At 39.4% G+C, this 16,637-nt stretch overlaps 1 protein-coding gene across 1 annotated transcript in view; it reads left to right on the top strand.

Annotated features, from left to right (window-relative positions):
* The window catches only part of LOC137407266 (protein dachsous-like), a 66,512-nt gene that overhangs the window by 12,081 nt on the left and 37,794 nt on the right, over positions 1-16,637 (top strand). The window contains exons 6-12 of the mRNA XM_068093873.1: positions 3,877-4,054; positions 7,541-7,688; positions 8,068-8,280; positions 9,196-9,210; positions 9,619-9,749; positions 11,388-11,537; positions 12,756-12,921. Coding sequence (XP_067949974.1) covers positions 3,877-4,054; positions 7,541-7,688; positions 8,068-8,280; positions 9,196-9,210; positions 9,619-9,749; positions 11,388-11,537; positions 12,756-12,921 — 1,001 coding nt within the window. The remainder of the gene's footprint in view (positions 1-3,876; positions 4,055-7,540; positions 7,689-8,067; positions 8,281-9,195; positions 9,211-9,618; positions 9,750-11,387; positions 11,538-12,755; positions 12,922-16,637) is intronic.

Below are 16,637 nucleotides of genomic sequence, written 5' to 3'. Positions count from 1 at the left end.
ATAGTCGACGAGTCATCGCCGAGAGGACAACGCCGACCAGCCTTAAGGACAACCAGCCTTAAGGACGTACTCTGTACTATAATCCCTTTGCTACAGTATATGGTTTCACCTCATTGTTACGTCTGAGTAATCTCACCTCATCTCTAAGACTCAATTGCATAACTGTTAACTGCATGTTCATTAAGAGATCAACGGAATATGCTAATATGATAAGGTATTTTGGAGCCGTGAAGACTGTTTCAAGTGACAAGTGGTTGGCTATGGGTGTCCCATAAATAATTCTATGGTCCAATTGCTATTGCTCCGTTACACCCTTGCCGGAGGAAGAAAATTTTAGTTGCAGATATAGACAGAGCTCCTTCACTCTCTGTACTTGACACCATTTGGATTCGTCTTTCTTACATGCTATCAGCTGTAGACTTATCAGGTTGTGTAGCTTGTGCAGATCATCTTGAAATTACCTCTATAATGCTGTAGAGAATCTTTTCACCTAACTTATGAATGGCACTCAAAGGGCCAGTCAATCAAGCGCATCCACTCCGCTACTCTCATAGGCAATCATTGAAGTAATACAATCATGTGCTTCACACTCTCCAGTCTTTAACCTCCCTGCCTTGCCTGTCTTTTTAGTGGCCATTTTGTTGTACCAGACTCTCAGTCCTCATTGACTACAGATTCACAGACATCCCTAGTTTATAAAGACCCTTAGTTTATAGAGACCCCTAGTTTATAGAAACCCTTAGTTTATAGAGACCCCTAGTTTATAGAGACCCTTAGTTTATAGAGACCCTTAGTTTATAGAGACCCCTAGTTTGTAGAGACCCCTAGTTTATAGAGACCCCTAGTTTATAGAGACCCCTAGTTTATAGAGACCCTTAGTTTATAAAGACCCTTAGTTTATAGAGACCCTTAGTTTATAGAAACCCTTAGTTTATAGAGACCCCTAGTTTATAAAGACCCCTAGTTTATAGAGACCCCTAGTTTATAGAGACCCCTAGTTTATAGAGACCCCTAGTTTATAGAGACCCTTAGTTTATAGATACCCCTAGTTTATAGAGACCCTTAGTTTATAGAGACCCTTAGTTTATAGATACCCCTAGTTTATAGAGACCCTTAGTTTATAGAGACCCTTAGTTTATAGAGACCCCTAGTTTATAGATACCCCTAGTTTATAGAGACCCCTAGTTTATAGATACCCCTAGTTTATAGAGACCCCTAGTTTATAGAGACCCTTAGTTTATAGAGACCCCTAGTTTATAGAGACAACTTGTTTATAGAGACCCTTAGTTTATAGAGACCCCTAGGTTATAGAGACTCCTAGTTTATAGAGACCCTTAAGTTATAGAGACCCCTGGTTTATAGAGACCCCTGGTTTATAGAGACATTTAGGTTATAGAGACCCTTTAAGGTTGACTTGCAACAAAATTCACATTACAGTTATTTGGTATCAAAGGATTCACCATGTCTTACTCTGTTGTGTTGTAGGTGTCAATTACATGGAAATGTGATTACCAGCTCTTAAAAGCTCAAAAACGAAAAGCCGCCGTAGATTGAAATCTGTTTATTTATCTGACGTAGTCATTCCAGTTTGGTTATCGTCTCATCACGTATGTTCTCACGTGAATTGAAAGGCCAATAAAAAGCTTAATGTAAAACTTATCGTAGCACTAGTTTATGACAAACACTTCGGGTTTTACCGAAGACCCCGTATCAAATATAGATGCTCGCTACTTTACAGTTTTCTTTCGGCATTATTCAATCGTCAAGCCGTAATCTGATCACGTGACCCAATACTTGGCAAATAATTCTTGCAGCTCTTTTCGAATATCACAGGTAACCAACAGGCTCGTCATGATTATCAGACAATGATATATACTCCTTCGAGGTAAGGTTAAAAAGTTTAACGATTTTTTACGGTAAGTTATAAGATATCAGTGCTAAAAGTGACAGCATTACAATGATGATAGAATAGACGCGTAAAAACAATAGACATGGTTTTATTGAATGCGTGAATTATATTTGTGAAAATATTTCGACGAATGAGGTTGCATGAACGTGTAAACACAAACCATCCTGTAACAACTGCGTCCCATTTGAGCCGTTTTGGAAAGCGAATCCAAACTAGGGTGGTCTCGTGTGGCTGCAATTAACTGTTCGTTTTTGAGCTTTTAAGAGCTTGTAATCACATTTCCATATATTTTGCACCTACAACACAACAGAGTAAGACATGGTGAATCTTATGATACCAAGTAACTGTAATGTGAATTTTGTTGCGAGTCAACCTTCAAGTTATAGAGACCCCTGGTTTATAGAGACCCCTAGTTTATAATAGAGACCCCTGGTTTATAGAGACCCCTAGGTTATAGAGACCCCTAGTTTATAGAGACCCCTAGGTTATAGAGACCCCTGGTTTATAGAGACCCCTAGGTTATAGAGACCCCTAGGTTATAGAGACCCCTAGGTTATAGAGACCCTTAAGTTATAGAGACCCCTAGGTTGTAGAGACCCCTAGTTTATAGAGACCCCTAGGTTATAGAGACCCTTAAGTTATAGAGACCTCTGGTTTATAGAGACTCCTAGGTTGTAGAGACCCTTAAGTTATAAAGACCCCCTGGTTTATAGAGAGTACTAGTTTATAGAGACTCCCTAGTTCACAGAACTCGCCATGATAGCCTGATCTGATTCTATCTGTAGAAGCTCCCGATTAGCTACATGAGAATTAACTGTGATATTTTTTCACTTTGCCATACGACATTTTTTCGCCATACGATAACAACAAAAAATTTCTCGAAATTCAAATTTGGCAGTAAGTGTGCTGAATATTTCGGTATAACGAAGATGCCAATATGCTGTTCGCCAAAATCCCTCCAACAACTCATAAAAGGGTTATGATGCTTGCTCTTCCTCTCAGTTTAGAATTCTTTGTATTTCGTAAATACTGGATATTGCTTGAGTGGAACGAAAAATAGTGAAAATTACGCGAAAGTGAAAGTTTATTGCTCAAATATAAAACTATCGTAGTACTAGTTTATGACAAACACTTCGGGTTTTACCGAAGACCCCGTATCAAATATAGATGCTCGCTACTTTACAGTTATGTTTCGGCATTATTCAATCGTCAAGTCGTAATCTGATTATGTGACTTAATACTTCGCAAATAATTTTTGCAGCATTTTTCGATTATCACAGGTGACCAACAGGCTTGTCATGATTATCAGACAACGATATGTACTCCTTCGAGCTAAGGTTAAAAAGTTTAACGATTTTTCACGGTAAGTTATAAGATATCACTGCTAAACGTGACAGCATTACAATGACGATAAAACAGATGCGTACGAACAATAGACATAGTTTTATCGAAAGCATGAAGTAGATTTGTGAAAATATTTCGACGACTAAGGTTGCAAGAAAGTAAACAGAAACCATCTCTCACAACTTCATCACATTTGAGCCCTTTTGGAAAGGGAATCCAAACTACGGCGGTCTCGTGTGGCTGCGATTTTCTGTTCGTTTTTGAGCTTTTAAGAGCTTGTAATCATCTTTCCACCTATTTTGCACCTACAACACAACAGAGTAAGACATGGTGAATCTTTTCATATCAAGTAACGGTAATGTGAATTTTGTTGCAACTTGCAAGTCATCCTTTAAAGTATTGTAATAATCAACATATTGACAAGAAAACAGTTATTCTGAGCAGTATTTTGTTATTCAGCCACAAAATCTCTCTAAAACATTCATTTAGCTACTGCAGTATTTAGGTTAAATTTATAAAATATATCGTATCTGCTTCTAAACAGCGCAATTCTCAGTTGAATTGCTATCCTTAACCCATGTCTCAATGTCTAGCTTGTGATATTTACACTACTTATATCACAGGGCAACTCGTTCTAAGAGTTAATGCCAGTGACATCGAGGAAGGACCTTATGGTGTAATAGAGTACTCACTGAGCTCCTCCGATTCATCAATAGACTACACACACTTTGCGATTGATAGCAGAAGTGGAGAGATCACTGTGCAACATCTGCTCAACTATCTTACCAATCCCTCCTACAGGTAATTGTGCCGTTGCAACAGTTTAGAAATTTTATATTTCATGCTATATATATATAGTAATGACTGAGTACTGTATAGCTAGTGACTGAGTACTGTATAGCTAGTCACGGAGTACTGTATAGCTAGTGACAGAGTACTGGATAGCTAGTCACGGAGTACTGTATAGCTAGTGACGGATTACTGGATAGCTAGTCATGGAGTACTGTATAGCTAATCACAGAGTACTGTATAGCTAGTCACAGAGTACTGTATAGCTAGTCACAGAGTACTTTATAGCTAGTCACGGAGTACTGTATAGCTAGTCACGGAGTACTGTATGGCTAGTCACAGAGTACTGTATAGCTAGTGACAGAGTACTGTATAGCTAGTGACAGAGTACTGTATAGCTAGTCACGGAGTACTGTATAGCTAGTGACGGAGTACTGGATAGCTAGTCACGGAGTACTGTATGGCTAGTCACAGAGTACTGTATAGCTAGTGACAGAGTACTGTATAGCTAGTGACAGAGTACTGTATAGCTAGTCACGGAGTACTGTATAGCTAGTGACGGAGTACTGGATAGCTAGTCACGGAGTACTGTATGGCTAGTCACAGAGTACTTTATAGCTAGTGACAGAGTACTGTATAGTTAGTCACAGAGTACTGGATAGCTAGTCACAGAGGTTTGTAGTTCTGATGACTGTTAATAACGACTTAAAATTCTCTTCTTGCACCTATTCATTTCTATTTAATGCAATTTAGCTCATTGTTGTGAGCTGTTTCATACAATAACAATGCAAATTGTAGCTTTTGTCATGGTTATTGGTGTTTGCTAAATTCCACGACACCAATAGTTTGCGGTTAGCCTTTGTCAACATTTAGGGCATGCCAAGTGCCTTTACAACTCTTCCATTAAGCTTGAGGCCAGGTAGGTCTATGATTCAGAGAATCTAGTATTCTGCGAGGCTCGATGGCGGGCCACCATAGCTCGCTGGGGTACGGAATTGATGTGGATGCTTCATCCGCGTCAATTAACATAAATTGTTGGTTGGTTGCCATGCAGCCGTTGCTACACAAATGCTCAGGTCTGTCCGTCTCGGCTACTCCAATCTTAACTTGTCGAATAAGACGCCATTCTGCCTCGAGTGTGTGACCCAAAGCAATGGGCAGCCAGGAAACTTATGTTTTTAGAGTTTACTGAATTCATATCTGGTTAGTTTAACTTTTCATTTGAAAGGCCTGAGAGCAGCTAGTGAGACCAAACAACATTAACCAGTACCTCCAAGTTGCAATGGTTTATGGTTTATAATGCGTTTACCTTGATCCTATATTGACACTGGCACGATGTTGGGTCTGGACATACTGAAAACTGGAAAACATTAGATCACAGGCTTCATTCATCGGCCTTGTATATGGCTGTCTTAATACATTCAGTAGGAATAAAGAGAGATTGTCTGGTTAGTAGATTCATAACTGCAGTGAAGGAAGAACATGGTTACTGTTGGCTGCGACAGCCAAGTTGGCTTTTCTTAGGCGTTTTTCATTTGTGCACAGCATTAAGTGTACTGACGTTTGATAAACAGTCTCATCTGTGTTCATTCATCTATGTCAATTCCCTCGTTCTAGTTCACTTTATTCCATGCTAGAGAGTTAGAGGTAGAGGAGTTTTAGGGAGAGATAATCATCTATACACTTGTGATTGAAAAATTATATCGAGAAGACACTTCAGCGGGTGAAATCTAATTTTTAGCTTCTCGCGTGAGGAAAGAGTACAAACTGCTTAAAACTTGATCAGAATTCTGGGGATGTTTCAGTATAAGTATTTGTGACTTGAAATAATTATACTCGGTCTACCAGAGCGACACGAATACAGTTAAGCTTGGTATTAGAGAGACACGAATACAGTGTATTATACATCAGAGTCATGAAGGCACTATTATTAACAACAACGTTTTACTTTCATATGCTGCCTTCCCACTAAATATAGCATGAAGAAAAATTGTTTACACGCAGATATAATGCATATATATATAGTATATATACATATATGTATATACTATATATATACGCTTAAATATACGCTTATATATATATAAGCGTATATTTATATAAGTATATATAGCCTACTTATATATACGATTATATATATAAGCGATTATGAGACACCAGTTACAAAAGTTACAGTTTGCACGAAGACATCTTTAGTACAAAGCAGATGTTAAGAGATGTTTAATCAGCGAGCCCTGCTCAGTGGCATCCATTAACGCAGCGAGGGTTAACAATAGCGGAGAGTTAATAAGGATAAGCCGAGGGTTATGGGTAGGTGAGTACTGAGGAGGATCAATACTAGGCAATAATAGAATGTATTGACACGGCTGTGAGGAATGTTTGCGTTGTGACAGGTAAGAATGGGCAGCAGCTGCCTAAGTCAGCACTAAACGGTTTAGGCGAACAGTCATTTATTAATACGGCTCTGGACTGCTTCAATGTTCCATGTTAGCAGCTGTTTCTAATCACTGTCTGTAGAGGATGGTCTATGGCCTTGTCCGGTAGTAATGATTAGTCTAGATTCAACTAATTTTAGTAAAGTTCCCAGACGAAGTTTGGTATTTGGTCAGCATTTTTATTGGTTAGCGGGTCAATCATATGCGGGTCCCTCTAGGTGTGGGGTCCCGTCTGCGTGTGTTTTTGTGAAACTGGTAGACCGCCAGATAATAAAATTGACTCCATTTTTGTCTTGCAGTATTGCATACGCAAATTTCCCCAGATACCATAAATGGTAATCATTGGTTCCATGTTGAACAAATCTTTAGGGGTGGTTTAAATCCTAGAGCTGCACAATTGGCCCCTGGCAGCGTAACTTATGAGACATTCTTGCTGTTTCATATCCAGTCTGTACACAAAGATATTTGTGCAAGATTTTTGTTACTGGAAACAGATAACTTAACATAAAGGAGCAAGAGTAACTATATTTGTTGTAGAGCTTCATAATATGGCGATTTAATTGTTTTTAGTGGCGATTTATAAGGTAGTCGATTAGAAAATCGCCACCATTTAAAGAGCTATCGTCAATCGTATAAACTATATAATTGTGTAATGACGATTTATTTCACACCTGATGATTTTCAGGATGAACGATTCTGGAACTAAAACTCACTGGCCTCCTAGTCCTATATTAAACTCATTCCATGGCCTTCCACACGCACACATTCATGAAATGTTTCTAGTTATCACAAGTGCAAAAAAGTTTCTTTTCTAATTAAAATATACAACAAAATATTAACAAAAATTTACAAGTCTTCTTCACGTAATAACATCACGATATATCGCAAATCGTCTGTTTGCAATATCTAATTGTCCTGGTGATTTTGGGAAATCCTGAAGCTCTATCAGTTTTTGACTCGCCATTCATGAAGAGGAGACAACTAGATGAAAGAGTAGCGGATGGAGGCCAGGTATACTAGTAAATTTCAACCTTTTGCATCAAAGAGTGGTTTATTACTTTAGGTTGCGAGTGGTGGCGAGCAATCCTGGGGCCATTGGCCAATCTTCATCTGCGGTTGTCAACATTCGGGTGCAGGACATAAATGACCAACCTCCCGATGTAACTGTAAACTACCTTTACGCAGGCATGCTTCCCGAAGACCAGCAGGTGGTAAGTTAGTGCGGTCACGCTTGTTTATCCAGAGACTCCTTGGCTGAGTATTTGTAAGTTCTTGCCAAACAATCCTTTCTTCCCAATTTTATCGCTTTGGGACTTCAGTTATCATCTTCCTAATGCGAGCTGACACATCTGACAGTCACGGCTTGTCAATGTGTGTGAATGTCGCCTGTGATAAAAATAATGTGAAGGAAATTGGAATTGTTGTAAATGTCTCTTGTATGTATTTGACAAGAGCACTAATTGCTGTTTATTCTAGAGAGGATTAGCTTTAATTAAACGCTTTTCATCTTGAGATATTTGATGTCTATGAAAGGCAGTGAGGCTTTGCTTACCCTTTCGTCTGTCAGCGATGGAATGCCCTTTCTTTTAGCCGACCAACATCATACGTCTCTCTGTTGATGATCCTGATCAGGAAGTTGCCAACTTCACAGTCCAACTATCTAACACCGGTGGAAAATTTGAATTGAGTCGAAGAGATCAAGACACATTCTTTATCGTTTTAAAAGCTGAACTAGACAGAGAGACAGTGGGCCAGTATAACTTGACAGTCACGGCTTGGGATAATGGCAGCCCTCCTTTGTCGGTGAGTTAAACCTCTTGCTAAGACTGTTTCACGTCTTTGCTGAGGTCATAGGCTGGTAAGCTATGACACTTAATGGATGGATCGCTGTTGTAGGCAATAACCTATCTTTCCAAAGAGCAGCTGTCTGTCATATGTTCCCTATTACATGTTTTGCATCTTAGTAGTCCAGGCCAGATTTCCAGAGGCATTGCTATTTTTCGGCTTGCTGCTTTTTCATTCCCTGTCTAGCTGATGTATTTGTATTAAACATGTCATCAAACCATATGTTTAGCTTTCCAAATATAAACTGTTATTTCTAGAGCTTGTTCAAATGACAAACAATTCAGAGCACCTGCTGTCAAATGTCTGGCAAAGGTATGAGTTGTATTTTTTGCTAAGCAACAGTTGCTGGTTTTCTCCCACGGACACCACTAGTCTTTACTTTTCATCGCTATCTGGAATGGTTGCACCGCGGATGGTACTTTCTTTACCTGTTCGTTGGGAGTGTTATGACCATCTCTATCATTTGCCATTGTTCTGATGTTTGAGGTGGTCTGACTGCCAGGATGTTTCAAGATTAAAATCGGCAAAACTTGATTGCTGTTAAAACTTTCAGAAAAAAATGTACAAGTTTTTGTGCAAGTTATCTTTACCTCAGTACTATATATAAGTTTAGTATATCTGAGTCTTGCATGGGAAGTAAGTTATGCATGTTAAAGTAAGTTATGCTATCTACTAGTAATATAGTACATCGAGAGAAGGTCCATTCATATGGCGACTGTTTGAGCCATAAGTGGCTTCACTGCTCCAATTGATTGTGTGACCATGTTATGGCTGTCAGTGTATAGAGCATTGCGGACGCACCATCTGTTTACTTGATCCCTCATCATTTAATTAGCAGTCATTTCAATCCAAGCATTTGAAATTAAATTTTAGACGAGAAGCCCATCTGTAAGTATTTCACATTTCGCTGAGCTCTGTCAGGGTATGTCTCAGCCGACAACCAACTGCTATAGCCGTACATTGATGTGTTTGCGGTGGAAGTCTGTGTATGCTTAAAGGTTTTTTGGTAGATCATGAACATTGTTTGATTATTGATGCTTTGAATGTTGCCTTAGTCCATGCTCCTTACATTACTTGTATGGCCTGGTTGGGTGCATGAGCTCCATGCGCCTCAGTTTAAACAACGGCTGCACTGAACTTTGGGCTAAGAGCGCTTGTACGTTGGTTAAACCGACCATTTCCAACAAGAATTCTGCACCTGTCTTTGAGCATGAGTTTTGTTCCAATTAAACTGAACAGGTTTCTAGCTTGACAACTATTTGTGGCATGCTGTGAGATGGGGTTATGCTGTTACAGAGATCTGTTGAAATTGAGGTGATTGTCGGTGATGTCAATGATAATGATCCGACCTTCAGCCAACCTTCTTACACGTTGGAAATGGGAGAGTTGGTGCAAGCTGGCTCATCGATAGGCAACATCACCGCCACGTAAGTGAGAGTTCTCAGATGCGCTGGTCGACAGGCCTTCCCTGCAGGGCCTTTCATAGCATAGTTTGCGTCGTAATCATTTCCTCTCACTTGCCAGATGCTGTCGGGATTAAAACCATTTCAAACATAGCCTTAGCTCACATACTTGTGACGAATTTGATCATTTATCAAACTATCAATCACCGTGTTGATAAGGTATTGATGGCCTTGTGGCAGTTCTGAGGAATACATATTTTAGATAATTTTTTTATTTCAAGCTTATTGGGATGACAATGTGGTCAGGATTAACTATTCAATGTAAATGGCGATTGTTCTGAGGAAAATGGTTGTTTTGCAATGCCATGATTATTAAACACACCCTAAACACTTGAACCTCGTTCCAGTGGTATTTAGCAATGTAGTAGGGTAGATGGTCAATGAGATTGTGTCAAATTAGCAAATGGTGAGCTCAGAATATGTCTGGATTGTTAGCTTTTCACCCATCTCTGGTTGGCTAGCTTCACTTTAGCTAAATGCGTATTTTGTGTTTTTAAAAAGCTCAAAAATTACACCGTGGCTGAGGCAAAAAATTATTCTCTTTGTGACAACATTTTGCAACTTACTGTTATACATTATTATTCCGTTATGAAAAACCAAATACTCATTAAAATGAAACATTACGAAGGAAATATCTGGTTGAGTTGGTTTTGACTTGAGTTTAATCAAACCCCATGGAGTTTGTTGAGAGATTTTCAAAAGTTTGGCGAAAGTATCAAATTTTCTTTTACTTGTATAATATATATTTTTAACTAAAAAGAATCTATGAATGTACACATATATGACACAAGGTTCCATACCTCCAACAAGGCTAGGACCCGCTGCTCTGGGCAGCCACCAGTTCAACGTCGTAGTGCAGAAACGATGTGCTGAGAAGGGTTCTGATTCCAATGTTTCATATCTAGGCCATAAAGTTACTAGCTAACATAGACATAGAACTACAGACTAGTCCTACTAACAATGTTGTGTAATGATAAAACAGAGTAGCCATGAAAGTATAGCCTCAGTCTGTATGTAGTCAGTGTGTTAAGTGAAGGGTGAGGCGGACACGTCAATTACTCAGCAACAATATTCGTAAGTTCCCTGTAATAGTCGAGGTGTCATTGTCAGACGGAGATATAAAATATTTTGTTATGTTGGTATTGTTGACGCTATATTGTCTATCTATATACTGTATTATTGCCATTATAAAATCATTCATACACTTTACGAGTTCCTTGTGTAGACCACATTTCCGTTTGCCTTTAACAAGTTATGAATATTCCAGATCCAAAGTTCTTTTGTTGTGACTAAAATATTACATAAAATTAAGGTAAATAACGTGTGAGACATTGTATAATTGTCGAAAGATGAAGGTGGTACTGGCAGTTGGTGCGTGACCTTCGCACTAACCATTCTTTAAATTCATTCTCTCTGGTTTTGACTTGGTTAGTTCTACCATACTTAGCTAGTTCTACCCAAGTTCCGGAAGGTTCTATGTTGAACTGACAACTGAATCACAATCAAGACTCTTGGAGATTAGACGCAGTTCCTAAAGAAACTCCAGAGGTAGTAGAGTCCAACAATCCTTCTGTAGCCCTTAATTTTTCTTCCATGTTTTAGTGATAGAGACATTGGTGAGAATGGTCAAATCACCTATAGTCTTGAACCGTTCCAAGGAGGCAATTCGGACTGGTTCAGTGTACACAATACATCTGGCATGGTGGTGACCGCTCAAGACAACATTGTCTGTGAGGCAGGGTCCAGTCCAAGGTGAGGCTTTCTTTTATCTGGTAGGCCTATTGCTGCTTTCGGGTATGGTGGTTTAATTCATACATTTTTTGCGTTGGACGTCGACTACACCTCTAAAGTAGTGAATGGTTTAGTTGTGGTAGTATGTAGTAGTACGTAGTAGTATGTAGCGCCTTAAAGATAAACTTGCACAAAACTTTCATGAAGTTTATCAGAAAGTATCGGTATTTTTCTATCATTTGCGACTGTTTTCGATTTTGATTTGATTTGATTTGATTTTTATTGCGTAATAATAACATGACAATATGAGTAAAAAAATACACAGAGTAGCAATAGGACATGCCAGATAGCCAGAGGCTAGAGTCAAGGCAGCCCCAGCAAGCAGTAGGAAAAGAAACAGAATCAGCGATAAGCGCACACTCCGGAGCACCAGAGTCAGGAAGGACAGTCCCAGGACGCCCACAGGCGCTCTACCAACTTCGCCTTCAGCTGACCCGGAGCAGAGCCCGCACAATCACTCAAAAATTTATTATATAATTTCATTGCACTAAAAAATATCGATCTCTGTCCCTTAGAAGACAAACACTTTTTCAACTTTAATTGATTTTTACTTTTTAAACGGGTATCTTGACAATGATCTATCATAAAATCTTGCAACTCTTCCATGGGGAAAGAATTTGTTAAAAACATTAGCAGGCGATACTGGAATAAAATTTCAATTGGCATTATTTTTAAAATTTTAAAATGTTTGGGGTGATCTGATTGCCAGGATGTTTTAAGATTAAAATCGATAAAACTTTGTTGCGGCTAAAAGACTCAGATCAAGTGAAAGTGCGATTATGACGTCCATAGTTGCAAAGAGACTGACAGAATAGAGATTGCAATTTAGATGCAAAAGCTGATATCAATTATCGCGACGATAACAACTAGTGACATGATTCATAAAAAAGACACATATTTTTTTCTGAACGTTTTAACCGTTATCAGGGTTTGTCGATTTTAATCTTGAAACTTGCTGGCAATCAGATCACCTCAAGCATCAAAAACAATCGCAAATGAAATAAAAATATTGATACTTTGTGATAAAACCTACTAAACATTTGTGTAAATTCATGTTTAAGACTTCTGCACCACCAACTCAGTAATTTCGCGCCTAGTTGAGTATTTCACAGTTACATGACAATTTTGTTTTTATATGCAGATGCATCGTACGTGCTGATTGGCTATGCTTTGCTCTAGGTTCTACATCAGGGCTACGGATCAGGGCACCCCCAGTAGATCGTCACCCCCTGTACTTGTCACAGTGAACATCCGAGACTCCAATGATAATGAGCCTGTCTTCGAGCACAGCTTCTACTCCGTCTTAAAATCTGAGAGTGACGATGTCGGCACCGATGTTGTTCAGGTATTCTTTTTCTTCTACTTCTGTTCCACTCTGGTTACTTACATCATACTCTATGTACCTCAAATTATCATTAAATTTGACTGTAGTGACATCACCAGTGTTGCCATGTGCCAGACGGATTTTTATGTAGCTGGTCCAACATAGTCCGCTCGCTCGTAGTAAGGGTCAAGGAGAATAGTACTACATGTACCCTAAGATTTATAGACTCCCGATGCTTCATACCATTTACAGCGGAAAACAACTTAAATAATCACACATGGTTGGTTATTTTGTGCTGAACTGGAGGCGTGTTTAGTGTTTGGCTGACTTGCTATAGCCTACTGTAGGCACTGGCCTGTTCAAAATACTAAAAAGATACAGGAATGCTAAAAAAATTTTAACGTGTCAATGCGCTATATTGCTGTGGTTGACATCTGCATTTTCATAAAAGATATAAGGATATGCCAACACATTTTTACATATAAAGACACTATGAAATCTAATTAAATTTTGCCTTGTCAAAATTTTTTTAGGTTCTCCTGTGTCAGGTTTTAAAAGCCAATCATATATGCTTCTATGAGAATGGCATAGCATTTGTTTATTTTGAGTTGTTGTTAGTATTTTGATACCGATCTACATCACGTATCTGCTGCAACGCGGGTTAGTAAAAAGTTGCAGATGTATTCATTCAGCTGATTAGTTAAATATTAATTTTATGTCAATAAGGAGTTGATGTGTAATCCGTGCAAACTTACTAGCACACTGTTGAGCGTGTGGCACTAGGAAAACCATAAATTATGTCAATAATAAATTTGCCAAACCTTCACACCGGTCTAGACATGATTCACACAGCTTTATGGCCAACAAGTTATGAGAGGAAGCAAACAATCATGAAACTATTTAACAAGGTGTTCCTCAATGAAGGTCTATAGCTAAAGGCTAGTTCACATTATGTAGCTGTTGTCCTTTCAGAGTTCATCGTTGATTATGTGCACCGTGAATCCATGGTGTCGATGAAGCAACGCGGACACATTGGGAAAGTTTGTAGCTGTCCAGCTTTCCCAACGTTTGACGGTGACATTAATTCGTTAGTCATGGGTCGGAAGGTTGATAATGATGTTAAAGGGAGAATTTAAAAAATGTCGCGAACATTGTAAAGTTCGCAGCTGTCAAACTTTGCTGATAGTTTGTCGTGCATCGACGCCCACCTGTACAATGTGCACCATTTTGGGGTTGCTGATTCGCTGTTGCGGATAGTTTTATCTATATATTTCTGTTTTGATAGTCGCTGCGGGACTACTATTTAATTCAAGCGCATGGCAAAGAAAAGGTTACTTCGGGAAAAGTGAAAATGAAAGGTGGAAACGGAAGCAAACAACGCCGTGTGTTTATGACAGTGTGAACATTGTTATCATCGATGATCACCGAAGTATTGTGGCATCAACGCCGACATGCGGCGATATAATGTTAACCAGCCTTTAGGTCTATTTTGGTTTCCTCATGCTGAATTTGCTCTTATAGCATGATCAGGCGTGTGTGCAGGATCGACTTCTGTTTACAGTTTTAATCGGTTATCTTGCATTCCTTGTGAGGTCAACATGTGCCACGAGTGTAGAGTGCGTTCATTAGGTAAGACTAGAGCTTGCTACGAGCCAACTTCTGATATGCTATTCAGTTTTTATCGACAGGGTGTTTAGAACTCCCTGGAAATCACCCAGTCGCGAAAAGATTTGCTGCGGATAGCATCTCCTGGTCTCCAACAGGTACGATGCAAGAATGCTGAGAGGCACTTAGTGCCGCTGAGATTTATTGATCCTCTCTATGCAAATTCCTTTCCTAATCCCTCATTTAGTTCTCCACCTCAACAGGGAATCTCGTCTTGGGTGAAACCCTGTCAGTCGATTGCTAGGCCCCTGTCCTAGTCTACGCACTCGCAGTGCTGGCCTCTGAATGATCCTGCACTATCGAATATTCTCCCAGATATTTTGACAGGGACAGGTTTTCGTTTCTTTCACACTATTAATCGCTGTGATTTCATTTCAAAGGATGCGGTTGGCCTAAGTCTACACGCGAGATCCTGCACGCAGGGTTAGCCATTTACAGTCTAAAGGCCTGGCAGCACACACCGACGAAATGCATCGTTTGCGTGGCCAACGCGTTGGCGATGCATCGTTTCCAAAATGAACTTGTTGCTCACGTTAGGTAGAGATAAAACTGATTCACTTGTAGTTGGCTGAAGTAGTTGATAATTATGCTCCCTTCAATTTTATTCATTTCCAACGCATGCTCCAAGATTACTGTAAGTCCTCATACTCAAGCCGCGCGGCTTGTGCTCAAAAACAGATGACTCATGAAAGAAAAAATAATCCTCCAACAAGCCGCATTTGCCCACAGACCGCGGCTAATGACTGAAGTTTTGTCGTCTTTGACCCCCTTCGGGAGCGAGAGTGTTGAGGCGGGTTTCGTTATACCCCCGTCCTCTTGAATAAAAAACAGGCTACAGCAGTACACGTGAAAAAAATTTTCTTTTACTTCCAAGTTTGAATTAAAATTTTCAAACCCTTGCATCAAGAACTTACTTGCCATATCTCAGCTAGATTTTTAATCCGCTGTTAGAGGGCTTCACGTTTATGGAAATATGCCGGTCAAGAATGAAAAGGTGTTAATAACCTATGACTGTGGTGAGTTAAACATGAGCGATAAATTCTTCTTTAGTCTGAAGTATTCCATGAATATGACCTTGAAAATAAACGAGTAGGTCGCAAAAACCCCGTACATAAAAGTGTATAATGACTGCAGTTCTATGGTTATAGCGCAAAACTGAGCAGACACACCATTTATCGAGAAGCCGCCCTGAGCCCCACGTAAGTTTTAAAACCTTGGTTTTAGCCGCGGCCTATGATCTTGAACCAGAAGCCGCGCCCAACGACAAGCCGCGCGGCTTGAGCATAAGGACTTACGGTAGTTAAAATGAGGATGACAACAAACAAGGCTTCACACAAGCTCCTATTAACATGCGGACACAGATATTCTCTCTTGTAGCATGTATACAAAAGCTACTAGTATAAATTGGAACGGTTTACGAAACATTTTGGATATTTCTTTGATAATCCTGTTCTTTAAAATCTTTTTCTATAGCTTATGTTATGATCTTGAAGTATTTTTTGTTTTTATGATTAAGTGTATCGTTTTGTCTTTCAGCAAAATATAGAAATGCAAATACCTGTTACGGTACAAATATCTTGACGATACTTCAGTAACATACATCTAGTAAAGATGTCTCAGCCTTCACATGACTGAGGTCACATGACTGAGGTCACATGACTGAGGCCAGCTCTTATTCACTTACTTATTTGTCAACATGACGCATCATTTAGTGATGTTGGTTTGTGTAGTCACAGCAAATATCCGCACGACGCGTTGACGATGCATTCTGTTGCCGTGCGTAGCCAGGCCTTAAACCAAACGTTTGAATGTCGAAACACGCTGCAAACCTAAAAAGGTGACATGGTTGATTTGAACTCTTGTAACAGTTCTCATGCCAAGTCATTTTGGGTTTCCATTCAGTGAGAATTAATTAAATTGTACAGACGATGTGATTGCACACATGAATGTATAATGGTACTGTTATCAACGCACCTGTTCATGTGTCTCAATTGAACAATCTTCAGCGCATTGATGGGACCCGCTGTCTCAATTCCTTTTGTGGATTAATTTCCCAACTCGAGTAGGGCTGT

Source organism: Watersipora subatra, chromosome 10, assembly GCF_963576615.1.
Source record: "Watersipora subatra chromosome 10, tzWatSuba1.1, whole genome shotgun sequence".
Lineage (NCBI taxonomy): Eukaryota > Metazoa > Bryozoa > Gymnolaemata > Cheilostomatida > Watersiporidae > Watersipora > Watersipora subatra.
This window is presented reverse-complemented; position numbering and strand designations above follow the sequence as displayed.